We start from the raw sequence: 13790 nt of genomic DNA on the forward strand, positions 1-13790 counted from the left end.
TTTGAATGGTGATATACACAGTGATAGATGTTAAGGACTAACCGTTATAATAAATACATTTGTATTGATTTTAAGATCTTTTCATACAATCATACGTATTGGGATCATTTGTATTAATGTGGACCGGAGGGAGAGGGTGACAGTTTCACTTTCCTTTTTTATTTCAATTCCAACTTTGGTCATGAAGAATATGTTTCTCTGTTGTCCCCATTCATAAAGCATAAAACAGCATCAGAGCACGGTGCAGAGTCTCTAGATGAGTTTACAGTAGTCCCTCGTTCTTATTAAACATCCATGTTGTAGTCCGCTGTATAGAAAACTGTAGTTTCCATAGTTTCCCCACAGCAGCAGGCGCACATTTATGACCTCTGCTGGCGCATCATAAACACGTCGGATAGTGAAAGTGCAGTCGGATTCTCTAAAGTGCCGCAGTCTCTTCTCCTAAATCCTTTTGAATTCTCCTATCCACTATCCCTTAACCCCATGACGTTTCACTCCGAGGTCAAGGAATAGACGATAGGGTTAGAACTTAGGAGCTGTTTTTTTGGAGTATTCGAACGCAACCATGGTATCAGTTAAACATGTGCCTTGCTATCTTCCAGTTTCTTTAAAACGACCAGCAGGGGGCACCAGCATTTTACCTCTAATGCTAACTAACCAGAAACGGGTTTATTGCCTGTAAACAAAGGATTTTGCCTCTGTATTTGGTGCATACATAAACACAGTAAAAGATCAATTGCAGAAAAATGTAATAAAACAATGAACAATTTTAAAGATAACTAATTCAAATCCACACATTGGCTTTTAGTTATCTAATATTTAAGGCTGATTTAAGACATGGCAATGTAAAAAACAAAAACAGTCTTAAGTATTTGACCTGCTTTATTTAGTAAAAAATATGGACGTTCAGCTGCATATAAAACTGATAATGTGTAGCAGAAGGGTATGAAACAGAGGAGACAGGACATTTACAGTACAAGCCACAAACAGTCATATAAACAACTCTTAAGATTAGGAGAGAAATGCGTGGCAGAGGAAATGGTATACAGTCATTGGCAGATACATTGTTAAGTGATTGGGCTTCTGAAGAAGAATATGTTCAGATATTTCAGTGCCATGATTAGCTGATGAGCGGTTTGTTCCTCTTGTCCTTTTGGCGCACCTTGTCTTGTGCTTTCTGGGGAAGGCTGACGTCATTCTGGCTGAGCGCAGTGCGAGAAACTGCAGACATGCCGTCAACAAACTTAGTCTTGAAGAGGACGTTGGCGTTGGTAAACATGCCGTCCTTTAGGGACACCACCACAAACTGCAGGGAGAAAATGTACAATCATCAGATTATTGTCGATTGTATTGGCTCCAACACTGTGGAACTCGCTTCCTATAGACATCCGCTGTGCAGTCTCTGTAGAAGCTTTTTTTTTTTAAACTACTGAAGACCTACCTTTTCACATTGGCTTTTATTTCTATTTGAAATGTGTGTGATGTGTTCTGTTATGTTTGTTCCTTTCAGGAGTCCACGTGGTCTGTTTTGTTTTTATGTTGACCTTACATTTCTGCCTCATGTGGTTATTGTATTCATGTTTCTGTCGTCTCAATTTTAACTTTGGTTCTTACTTGTGAAGCACTCTGTGAAAGGTGCTATAATAAATAAACATATTATTATCAAGAACCAACCAACACACTATTTACTGTAATGCTTTAACAGGTTGTGAAGCACAATATCATTTGCTTAACTGTATTCAGAGGTTGTTGGAAATTCATATTTGTTGTGTTTACCTGTGAGTGTCTAAAATGTGATTGCAGCATCTGCCCGATGTTCTGTGTGTGTGAGAGATCCAGGGCAGCGTCCACCTCGTCTAAGATGTAGATGGGAGCCGGTTTGAACAGCAGCATGGCCAGGATGAGAGACAGCGCCACCAGAGATCTGAAAACAGAGTGGGCCATTACTCAAAAAGTGACTTCCTTTTCACCATGGAACCCTTTATATCCATACCTGTAATACTTTAATAGATACTTGAATTGTGACTGCATTAGAGAACTGTTGCTGACCTTTGCCCCCCGCTGAGCTCGGTGAGGTTTTCCTTCCAGGTTTTGCCCAAGGCCACTTTGAACTCAAGACCTTCCAAGACCCCCCCGCTCTGGGCAGGAGCCAGCTTAGCAGTGGCCCCCGGCAGCAGGGTGGAGAAAATAGAGCCAAAGTCCTTGTTTACCTGCAAAGGAAGGGGAACATTTCAAATGACGGTAGAAATATATATCTAACAGCAAAAACAGTGAGGCGGGAAAAAGTGGGATTTAGCAGTGAGAGTGTAAACGTCAACATGATTCAAAACAACAATAACACTGTTAAGTTTCAGATATGAATGACTCATTCTAAAACATAGAGTGATGTATAATGTACAGCAATTAATAACCTCTGAAATGTCCAGTGGACCAATTAGAATCGAGTATCCAACTAAGCTGTGTAACAATGCAGTCTAATAACTAGGTGTACCTAAGAAACTGGCACCCCCATGTTTATTGTCTCTTAATACACAAAATCAAAAGACAAATGAAAGAGCAAGAAATGGAAATGAAGGGGAACAATTTAAGTGATGCAGGATATATCCCAGACAGACACATTCTGACTATCGAGCCACGGTTTTGAGGATTTGACTCACTAGCGACATCTAAAATCTAAAAAGACTACTCTGTTTTATGTTGCATTAACAAAAGCCTTTTTAGTCTCAGGAGTTTATAAACTGCAAGTTATGAACTTCAGTTTAAAATATATAAAATGTTACCCAGGTATCCAATCAGTAATGGTAATGAAAGGCAGGTAATAATGAGTTATTAATGTGAGCTAAAGCCATATTGTGGTCCGTAGAAAAAGAAGAAAAGAGAGCAGACCTTCTGCCATGCCACGCTGAGAGCCTCGTTCTTCTTCTGGTCCAGCTCCTCGATCGTCTGCAAGATTTTGGCTTTGTCGTTCTCCACGATCCTCTTCTTCTTCATCAGGTCATTGTACTGCAAGAGGGGAGACGTGTCGGTTAGATGTAAGACCTTCGTTTTTGCATTTGTTGACGTAACAATATCCTGAAGTGTTTGCCCCCCACCCTCTCCTCGGCCTCGTTCAGCATGTTCATAGCCCTCTTGTTGACGTTTCTCTCCAGCTTGCTGGTGGTCTCCTCCAGCTTCTTCAGCCGCTGACCCGCCTCTTTGGGGTTGTTGGTCTTAAAGTCATACGAGGTGTTGGGCTGGCCGAAGAACTGACGCTCCGACCGGATCCAGTCGTGTTCCCCCAGCATCCGAGTCACCTGGAGGGAGAACGTACGGTGAGGGTGAGACGTTAAGAGGACACTGATCACACAAGACAAGATGAAACACTCAGGGTCCCCATCATGGAATTATACTGTGGTGTGTGTGTGTGTGTGTGTGTGTGTGTGTGTGTGTGTGTGTGTGTGTGTGTGTGTGTGTGTGTGTACCTTGTCAGCAGCTTCCTGGCTGTCTTTGCGGTGCTTGCTAATGTTGTGTTCCTGTTCCTTGATCTTCAGCTGGACTTCGTTGTTCTGCTCTCTGATTTTATTGGCCTCTGAGCTCTTACTCTGGAACAATCAATTGGATACAAATGATCAAACAAGTTGCAGTAGACATTTAAGAAAGTGAAAAAGATGACTGAGGAAACTGAAACTGTAGACTGTAATAAAAAGACATTCTGTCTCCCAATGAAACACTTTGAAGCTTCTCAAATGAGGCACTGATACCCCTTTCACACCAACGGTGTTTCAGGGCCGGTTCGGTGCTGGTGCTTGAAAAGCACCGGGTTTTCCTGTTCACACCGCAGCGGAGCAGCGTCATAGCTCCGGAATCCGGTTCGTTTCGAGCACCAAAAAGTTGTCCGTCTAGAAGCAAGAACCGCATACGTCACGCTTACGTCGGAGGAGGGCGAGATTAACCTGAGCTAACACTTAAGGCGAGTACGGCAAATAAAAGTTGTAACAAGCAGTAGTGCTGAGCAAAGTGACTAGAACGCAACCACACACTTGTTAAAAAAAACACACTTTATAAAGTCAGGCAACACTAACGTGTGATTCTGTTTATTTGTACCTTACTTTGACCATCCGTTCGCTGTTATTGATCATTGTGGAGAGCAGGCAGACGTTTTGTTTGTTATTATAGCAGCTATCGGATGGAATCAATACATGGGCTGCACAGGTTGTCATGTCCGACTATCACAAGTAGAATCATAATGAAAAATACGTCGGTAAAAAGTGCCTGTAGAAAACTGCTTAGCAAGTAGTCAGTTTAGCTTCGGTTGCTATGCTAACATCACCCATGTTATACCAGAGAAACTTTCATAACAGCGTTGTGATGCCAAACAGCGTCAATTCAGACTGACACCAAACAGCGTCAATTCAGACTGACACACATTCACTTAAGGGGAACTGGGGATATGTATCAGCTGCTTGTGTGACAGTCAGACAGTGAATACTTTAGAGCCGTGTGAGCTAACCCGGAGCTAACGGGAGAATACACTCGTGGAAGAGCAGCCGGCCAGCACTGCAGCGGTCGGTAAATGCCGCTGAAACACATTAATAAACAATGAACCACGGCACTCTGGAGAAAAGTATAAGGTTGGAGAAGTCGTTATTTAATTTAATCTGGCTTCGTATGATTAAAAGCAACGCAGTCCCCGGCCCGTTGTTGTTGTGAGGTGAGCTCCGGCGTTGGGGAGAAACTCAGCGACGTAAACTGTGACGTCATGACGCAGCAGCGGCAGCACCAGTCGGGCTCTGAGCGGTGTGAAAAGAGCTGGCGCTAAACCGAAGAACCGGTTCTGAACCAGAAAAGCTCCAGCACGGAGCTTGAACCGGAGTTGCGTTGGTGTGAAAGGGGCATTAGAGGAGGGAAACCTTATATGTAAGCTCAAGTTTCACATCTATGAGGAAACTGAAACTGTAGACTGTAATAAAAAGACATTCTGTCTCCCAATGAAACACTTTGAAGCTTCTCAAATGAGGCACTAAGGGAAAATCAGTGCAATCACCTTGAGCTCTTTGTCCTGAGCCATGATCCCTTCCTTCTGTCTGGCCAGCTCCTCCTGGGCCTTACGCACGGCCTCCTGCACAGCAACAGAACATCAGGGTCAAGAGGGAAAGGACATGACATGATTGGTTGAGTGCCTACTTGATGAATTATTTACTACATATTGGATTGTAATCATAAACCGTTACCTAAATAGACATTTGACTTCATCACTCTTCTGAACATGAATCCAGTGAACATGTGAAATACCTTGTTCTGTGACACGGTGCAGGCCATGCTGTCTATCTGCTCCTGGATGGCCTTAGTGGCTTCGTCTACAGCCTGGATCTGCTGCTCGTACCCAGCCTGCTCCCTGCGCAGCTCCTCCAGCTCCAGAGCCACGGACTCAGACTCCTGCACACATCAGCAAGAGAAGAAGAGTCAGTGCATGGATTCACTGTCACGTAGCTGTTAAAGAAGGCATGGAGAGAGCTACTGGACCTGCTGCTTCTGCTTCAGCTTCTTGTTGAAGGCGTCAGCTTTGGCTTTGGCAGCATTGAGGTTCTGCTGAGCGGCTTTCAGCTCCTTCTCCCTCTCGGCCCCAGCATTCTTCATCTTGTTCTCCAGCACCTTGTACTTCTCTTCAGCCCGTTTCTGAACATCCTTGGTGACACGCAGAGTCTCCTCACTCTCCTCTGTTTGAGCAAACAATGACAAAAAACACAATGGAACACAAAGATAAGCAAGAAACAAAAGGACATTAAATCAGGATCTATGTATTGTTTTAGTTTCCTATTAGACCCTTCCCAGATCTAATGAATATCCGTGTACAGTATATTTGTTGTATTCAGTTATTTTAAACTGTGTTTGTGTAAATGTTAGCAGTCTTACCGATGGCTTTGCGCAGCCGCTCCAGCTCCTCCTGCTGCTGGTGGAAGGAGCTCTGCTGCAGCTTGGTCTGCAGGATCTGCTCCTCCTCCACCTTCAGCTCATACTGCTGCTTCAGATGTCGGTACCTGGAGGGACAACAGGCAGTGAATAAAACAGACGACACATGGCCCTGAGTTGCAGGATTTATTTAGCGCATGATAGACGATGCCTTGGATAAGTTTCCGCCATGTAAGTGTACAAATCCAGTTGTCAGCGCCATCTGGTGAACAAACTCATTCAAAGATTGACGCAGTTTCTACATTTCATAACTTATCTGCCTGGATTAAGATGTAGCTTAGCTGAGTCGATTCATTTTTTTACTAGCTCTAATCAGACTAATTTCATATGGTCATGTGAGCCTGCTTACTTCTCTGCAGTTCCCTTCAGGCTGGCCAGTTGTCGTTCAATATCCTGAAGCTGGGCCTCGTTTTCATTCAAGTTGTCCCGAACCTCCTTCAGTTCCTGGAGGCAGGTCAGAACAGACGCTGCCTGGGAGCGAGAGCCTGGAAGAGCAAAAAAGCAGGGGGAAGAGTCCATGAGGAAGTCCATTGCGCTGTTTTATGAGAAAATTGTCCATTTTGCCTGAGTCATTCAAGCCAAAATTGTTATTCCAGGTCTGATGTTCCAAAGCAAACATGACTGCAAGTAATACATAAAACATTAAGATGTCAAGGATACTTTTCGTAACTGCACTATCTAGTATATGGCACCGCCTTGTTCTCACCTCCACTCAGAGTTCCCTGTGGGTCGAAGATGTCCCCTCCGAGAGTGACAGTCTTGGTCATCACCTGCTTATCAAAAGCCACTCTCTTAGCGTCGTCCAGGGAGTTGCACACCAGAGTGGAGCCGAAGACGTACTCCATGGCCTTCCGCAGGTCTGACTCGTAGCCCACCAGGGACAGGGCGGTGTGGACGTTGTCCTTTCCGACCTGACAGAATGGGGACACAAGACGAGTTAGGACGGGTAGTCATGTTTATTCCATTTGAAAAGCAGGTGGAGTGCATGTCTCTCACCAGGCTCTTGGCGGCGTTCACCACTCTGTCGCTGAGTGTCTTGGCTGAGATCTTGTTCAGGGGAATGATGGTGTACCTCCGCTGCAGCTCCCCCTTCTCCAACAGCTTTTTACCTGTCACCTGGGAAAAGACAAAAAACACACACACCAACTCAGGTTAATATGAAATAATATAAACCTGTATTGCACTGAAATAACATAACCACTAACACACACATACCTCTGTGTCAACAATAATGTTATAGAGCCGTCCTCCTGCCACCACCTCCAGTGCCGTTGCGTAGGAGACGTCCCGCACGGTGATCAGGTTAGCTAGCAGCCCCTTCACTTTGCTGCGGTCCCAGCCTCGCTCTGGGTCCCTATAGAGAAGCAGAAAACACATCAAATACTTAATAAACGTTAAAAGCTCAAACTCTTATCAGGGCCCACGCTACATGAATGTGGCAAGTACTTGAATTTGCTCATATTTTTGGTAAGGGGTTCCTCTTAAAGTAGTGTGTTCTTACATAATAAAAATAAGCATTGAATCATCTTGTTTGGTCATCTCATTAAACTGTAGGCATTTGCTTTAAAACATCACGAAAGTTGAGTTTCTCAGTAACAGTTTGTCAGTGCTAATAAATCATTTGGGAATAATTATTTTGCCCTAAAATTGGTTATTATCAGGGGGAAACAAAAGTAGGAACATATATATTCTTAAACACATTGTACATTTAAATAGATAAGAAAATGCATCTGACAAATCCTTACTTGTAGTCGAAGCGCAAGTTGGGGAAGCGAGACATGAGTCTCTCGTAGGTCTCTTTAAGTTTAGCAACATCTCTAGACAGCTGCCTTCTTTTGTCCAGCAGATTCTCCTCTTTCCCCTCTGCATGAAGGCAGAAATGAAAGCACAGTTAGCAAATGTTAGTGCAAAAATGTAAACACAATGAGTGTTAGCTGTCATGAGTAGAAGGGGTAGCCTGCATGCACAGCTCTTCACGCAATCACACAGTACCTTCATAGTTGAGTTTAGCTAGCTCAGCCTGGAGCTTCTCCCTGTTGCTTCTGAGCGCCTGCAGGCTGTCCTGGTCCTTCTTGTAGCCACTGTCCATCTTTTTCACCTCCACCTGTTTGGTCTTCACCTCCGCCTGGGCATGCTTCAGGGTCATCTGGGCCTGGAGGAAACAAACAAGACAGTTGAACAATCTTAGAAATCAACTGAAAAAGAATAAAGTACTTTCTCAACACCAAACCGTTTTAGAATCAGCTGGCCTGTGCTGAATTATTCATGCTAATGAGCATAAAAGTCTGTACTAAAAAACGTACTGTAAAATATAAACAGACAACCTTGAAAATCAAACATGAAACATCACTTCCCCAGGAGATATGATAAGGTTTATCTTCCTCACCTGCTTGGCCTCAGTATCTGCTTTGCTCATGTCATTCTTGCAGGTCATCATCTGCCCGGCCAGTGTGGCCTCCTCTCCGTCCTCATTGGTGGAGAGGCCAGCGGACACCGCCCTGAAGTGCTGCTCAGCTGCCTCCAGGGCTGCACCATCCTTCTGTCCCTCGTCCTGTAGCGTCTTAAGCTGCTCCGTCCATGTAGAAACCTCCTTTCTTTTACCACAAGCATATTCTTGTCCTAAGGATGAGGGAAGCAACAGCTGATCAAGATCCTGGAACCTTCACTTTTGCAGATAGCCTTTGTTGTAAGGGATTTCAATGTGCTAAAAGAAAAAACAACTCAAAGGAGCAAATACAAAATATGAATTGTCCCAGTACCTCATCCATACTCTTGACAAGTTCCTTCCTCTTCTTGGTTTCATCTGTGACATTTTGTTTTTTCATGTCAAGTGCACTCTGAGCTTTTGCATCCACACGCTGCATGTCAGCTAGAGTCTCTTCCAGAGTCTTCAATACCTCACTCATCTCCTACAATCATCACATAAACATCAAATACAAAGCAATGACACTTCTTCTGCATTAAGGTTGGATCAAAACATTCAAATACAAAAAATGCATTTTGATGAGCTACAGATCATTTTGAACACTTCTTTCATTACAGCTAAGAGGGTCACTCAGGAGAAAGGATTCACAAGTTCAACAAATCTACTTGGGACTAATGTTGGAAATACATTCAGTCTACCTGGTCTTTTTTCTTCTGCAGTTCATGAATCTGGGCGGAAAGCTCCTGGACTTTGCTCTCATTCTCAGCCATGCTTGCTTGCATCTTGGTGATGTTGTCCTGCATCACCTTCAGATTCTCGGCTGACTTCACCTTTGTTTCCTCGGCACACACAAACAGCCAGGCCACGTAGAGCCGGGACAGGTGCTGGATCTCACGCATGAGCTTCTGGTACTCCAAGTATGATGATCGCTCCTGCAGAGGGAGGAAGAGTTCGAAAAAAGAAAGAAATTGTGTTACTAAAAACATATTGTTTCTTAGATAATGCAACATGTGTACATATTGATTTTGCAGTGAACCTACTTCTTGGAGTTTGTTCATGGTTGGAGTAATTTCCTCATTCAAAATCTTAAGAGTAAAGAAAGACGAAAAGAAGATTAGGAAAAAAAGGCTTTTTCATTTACAGCCATCAAGCCGTACATAATTGACATTGAAGCAGCTTCCCAGGATGAACAGAGATACATTGGTTAAAAATAAGTGTTAGTTTCTGACATACTGTCTGAATCTCCTTCAGCTTGGCCTCCTTCTTCTCAATGGTTTTCTGAGCGCTAAGCTTTTTGCATTCATACATCCTGGTTCCCGCTGCCTCTTCAATCATGGCAAGGATCTGAAAGCAAAAATGGGTTATTGGAAGAGTTGAAAAAAGGCAGGAAAAGTGTATGGAATAGTGCAGATGGTGAGATTGTTGACAACGCGTGTATGCTTTACCTCTGGTGGCTTCATGTTTAGAACTTTGGTGATCCTTCCCTACATTTTTGGAAACATCACATGATATTAAATACTGTAGAAGTGCTACAAAGTACAAACACAACCATGCTGCACAAGACTGACCTGCATGATGAGAAAATGTGGGTTGTTGACATTGAGGCCAACAGAGCAGAACATGTCCTGCACCCTGGTGTTGTTGGCATTGACTCCATTGATGAGGTACTTGTTCCTGCCACCAATTACCACCTTAAAGGAAGATTTATGACAAAGTTTAAGTGTTGGAGTTGTACCCAATAACCTTGTTTAACCAATTAGAGAGCATTTTTATCCATTTGTTTGCCAACCTGTCTGGTGATGGTGATCTCATCATGAGTTTCGAACCCCATAGGACTCTGGCTTTTATTGGAGTTGTCAAAGGTAATAGACACAGTGGCCTTGGTGATGCCACCCTGTCCGTTCTTGTACACCAAGTCCTGGAGGTTGGAGGCTCGCACCTATCAAGTGAAAATGAAAGAAGAATTATTGAGATTTTGTAGTAGTACAGAGAAAAAGAAAAAATGTAATTCTTACTTTTTAAATCAATATTTAAAAAGCAAACGGAGAAACACCAATATGATTTTTCTATGCAATACATACTATTTGTATACATTTGTAGTTTTTGTATGTTCTTAATCTGTGAATTTTTGTATTTACACATAGTTATGTCTTTACCCAAATATATGTTTTATGTTTGCTGTAAAGCCTAATTTATTATTTTAAACCTTTATATGGATCAAATTGCGTGATGTGCGACGACTTCTCAGTTGCAGTGGGTGACATTATTGTCACAAGTAAGAAGGAAATTACATACCTAGGATCTATTCTTGAGGCAAACCTCTCCTGTGACAAAATGGCATCCAATGTAATAAAAAAAGTCAATCAAAGAACTAGATTCCTATACCGGATCTCCTCTCTGGTAAACAAAAACACCCTGAAAACTCTGGCAGGAGCACTCATTCAAGGGTACTATGACTATGCTTGCACGTCATGGTACCATAGCACCTCCATGGCGCTAAAAATAAAACTTCAAACATCGCAAAATAAACTGGTCAGACTACTGCTTGACCTTTCATCTAGAACCCACCTCACCTCTGCCCACTTTGACAACCTAGGATGGCTTAGAGTAGACGACAGAGTACAGCTACTTGCAATGGGCCTGGTCTACAAGATCCACTACACCTCTATGGTACCCATGTACATGTCAAAATTCTTCCCAAAGGTCAAGGAATACCATGATCATAACACCAGAGGGAGCTCCACAAATCATGTAAAACCCAGATTTGGCACAAAAAAGGGGGAATACACGTTTCGCAATTATGCCACATCAAGGTGGAACGCTCTTCCCACAACTGTAAAGGAAAGTAAAAACTATACTTACCTTCAAAACCTCTCTTAAAGAGCACCTTCGGGGGAAAGCATTGCAAAACTGGCCCCGGTAATGGTACAAATCTCAACCTGTCGTACAATGGACAGCTTCCCCCCCCCATCTATGTATATACTCGCATTTTAGACTCTGTTACTAACTGTATATCTGTAGACTTGGTATGTCTTAAATGTCCGGTTAGGATGTATTAGAACGAAATCTAAAATGAAAATTGTAAATAAGCCATCTGTATGTAAAAAACCACCTGTATGTAAATTGTAAATAAGCCATCTGTATGTCAAATATGTCTTATATGTCTTAAATGATATGATGAATTGGAAATGGGGGACCCTGATGTAAACAAGACGAAAGTCTTTCTCTGGTCTGCATCCCCTTAACAATTGTATGTTTTGAGCTGTACTGTACTGTACCCAATATACAAGCTGTTAATAAACTTTTCAATCAATCAATCAATCAATCAATCAATCAATCAATTCAATCAATGTACGTCTTAAAATTAGGAACACAGAAATAAAGATAGAGGACTAGATAGATACTTTATTTATCCCAAATTGGGAAATTATTTTGTCACAGCAGCATTTTAACAGTCAATCTACAGGAATTACAAAATTAATTAAAAAAAATAGAATAAAATACCAATACACAAATATTTAAAAAAAACAATATATACATAGTAAAATAATACTTATATTCAGAGGAGCATCTGAACGTTATAAAATAAACAGAATACACTAGAATACTCTCTAATAATATACCAATCTACCGAACATATGACAAAGTACAGTAGCTTGAAATTAAGAGTAAATCCTACTTCCGCCAAACCAAACTCTACAACAAGGCCAAGACTCAGCAACATTTAACACAGGACTTTGAATCTGATAGCACACTTACATGGCTGAGGTTGGTGATACCCAAAAGGAAACAAATAGAGTCCAAGATGTTGGACTTTCCGCTGCCGTTGAGTCCTGTGATGGCGTTGAACAGCGGGTCAAAGCCGTTGATCTCCGTCCTCTGTGCGTAGGATTTGAATCCTTCAAGAATAATAGACTTGATGTGCATCTTGAGGCTTCAGTCCTCTTCCCGCACACTCCGGAGGAAAGATTTGCGGTTCTCTGAAAACCAAATCGGTAACTTAAAAGTTGAAGCACTAGGTAAATTGGCCAGTGTTTACAACCGTCAACAGGAAAACTCGCTCCTCTCTCCTTTCACTTGAATTTTGGCGGAAGGTAAGGAGGACCCGCTAGGCTGTCCTCTCTGTGCCGGGGACGGGACGACACATAAATAGATAATCTTTACACGCTTCGTGGACATTGTCGATGTATTAATCAATACATTCATATGACCGATTCGCAGTCTAAAAATAATATGCCAAGAACATACCTACATTTATATTTAAGTTTATTTTCGTCAAGCATATCTTAGGCTACTAATTGCTCCGTGTCTTGTGTAGCAATGTTTTGGCGCCATCTGTAGGTAGTAAGCTGAACCACAGGTAGAGGAAACAAAATATCATACTTCACTCAAAGTTTAAATACAAAATAATAGGTTCAAATGAATACTATTGCTTTCAACTAACCTAACACAATTATGTGGGGCCTGTTGACATAATACATTTAATTAAAGTAAATGTTTTATGTCTTCAGTGTATAACCATAATGTATAACACAGATTGATATATTAGTCATGTCTAAGCAGACCTCAAAGATTTTTGTTTTTGTTATTCTTCTTTCCTATCCCTGTACATTTTATTTTCGGTCAATTTTGGTTTCAATATGCCTGAGTGCATGTTTCATAGTTTTATATATAATAATACAATCTGGGGGTATTATAGTGTATAACTAAACCCTTTACTTCTTTGTGGCCCAAATGTTTTAAAGATATGGTTTAATATGGAATAAACCAGGGGTGTCCCAACTACGGCCCAGTAGATGGTGCTGTTCTCACAGACTCAGCCCTTGCAAAAACAGAGCTAGAAATTGTCAAATTGAGCAAAATGAGGCATGGCTAAAATGCATGATCTGTTTGGTATTTTGAAAAAAAAAAAGTATAAATATGCCTTATATAGGTATGGTCCTACACTATATTATTCAAATATAGCATGATAGGTCCACTTTAAATTATCAATTGTTCTGGATACATGTGACTTACAGTGGCTTTGACTTAAATTCAGTGTCTTTCACAAACGTTTGCAGGTTAAAAGCTGTTACACCATGAACTGGAATACTGTCTTACAGTATGTTGGATAGAAAATGGATGTGAAAGTCTGCAGTGGAAAAAGCTTTCTGTGAACATTATGCACAACAGACAATAATGGCTTTTCAATCTCAATACATACATATATGCAGGGGTGCACATAACTGGTACGCAGGTACGCATGGCGGCAACAATCTGAAAAGCGTAACGTCAATTGTGTCACAAGTATATATACAGTCTATGGTCACAACGCGCCTTTGCGTACCTGATAGGTCATCAAAACAAAACACATATTTCGCCTACACATGTTTCTTGTCAATACTCAGTGGAGTAAATTATTAGACATGTCCAAAAA

The 13790-nt window shown here is 41.9% G+C and overlaps 1 protein-coding gene across 1 annotated transcript; it reads right to left on the reverse strand.

Moving 5' to 3' along the window:
- Window positions 1-864: 864 nt before the first annotated feature.
- LOC117482334 (structural maintenance of chromosomes protein 2-like) lies at window positions 865-12459 on the reverse strand. Its single transcript, XM_034130436.1, is given in 26 exon segments — window positions 865-1306; window positions 1777-1924; window positions 2050-2210; window positions 2887-3003; window positions 3093-3293; window positions 3462-3581; window positions 5024-5098; window positions 5272-5415; window positions 5503-5696; window positions 5893-6017; window positions 6299-6434; window positions 6656-6860; window positions 6946-7065; window positions 7165-7303; window positions 7695-7812; window positions 7942-8101; window positions 8336-8541; window positions 8544-8568; window positions 8709-8858; window positions 9073-9306; window positions 9415-9459; window positions 9608-9718; window positions 9820-9858; window positions 9943-10065; window positions 10164-10313; window positions 12134-12459. Coding segments are annotated over 26 exon segments (3600 nt in total). The 5' UTR covers window positions 12302-12459; the 3' UTR covers window positions 865-1120.
- Between the last annotated feature and the right edge of the window lie 1331 nt (window positions 12460-13790).

Source organism: Trematomus bernacchii, unplaced genomic scaffold (genome assembly GCF_902827165.1).
Source record: "Trematomus bernacchii unplaced genomic scaffold, fTreBer1.1, whole genome shotgun sequence".
In the NCBI taxonomy this organism is placed as follows: domain Eukaryota; kingdom Metazoa; phylum Chordata; class Actinopteri; order Perciformes; family Nototheniidae; genus Trematomus; species Trematomus bernacchii.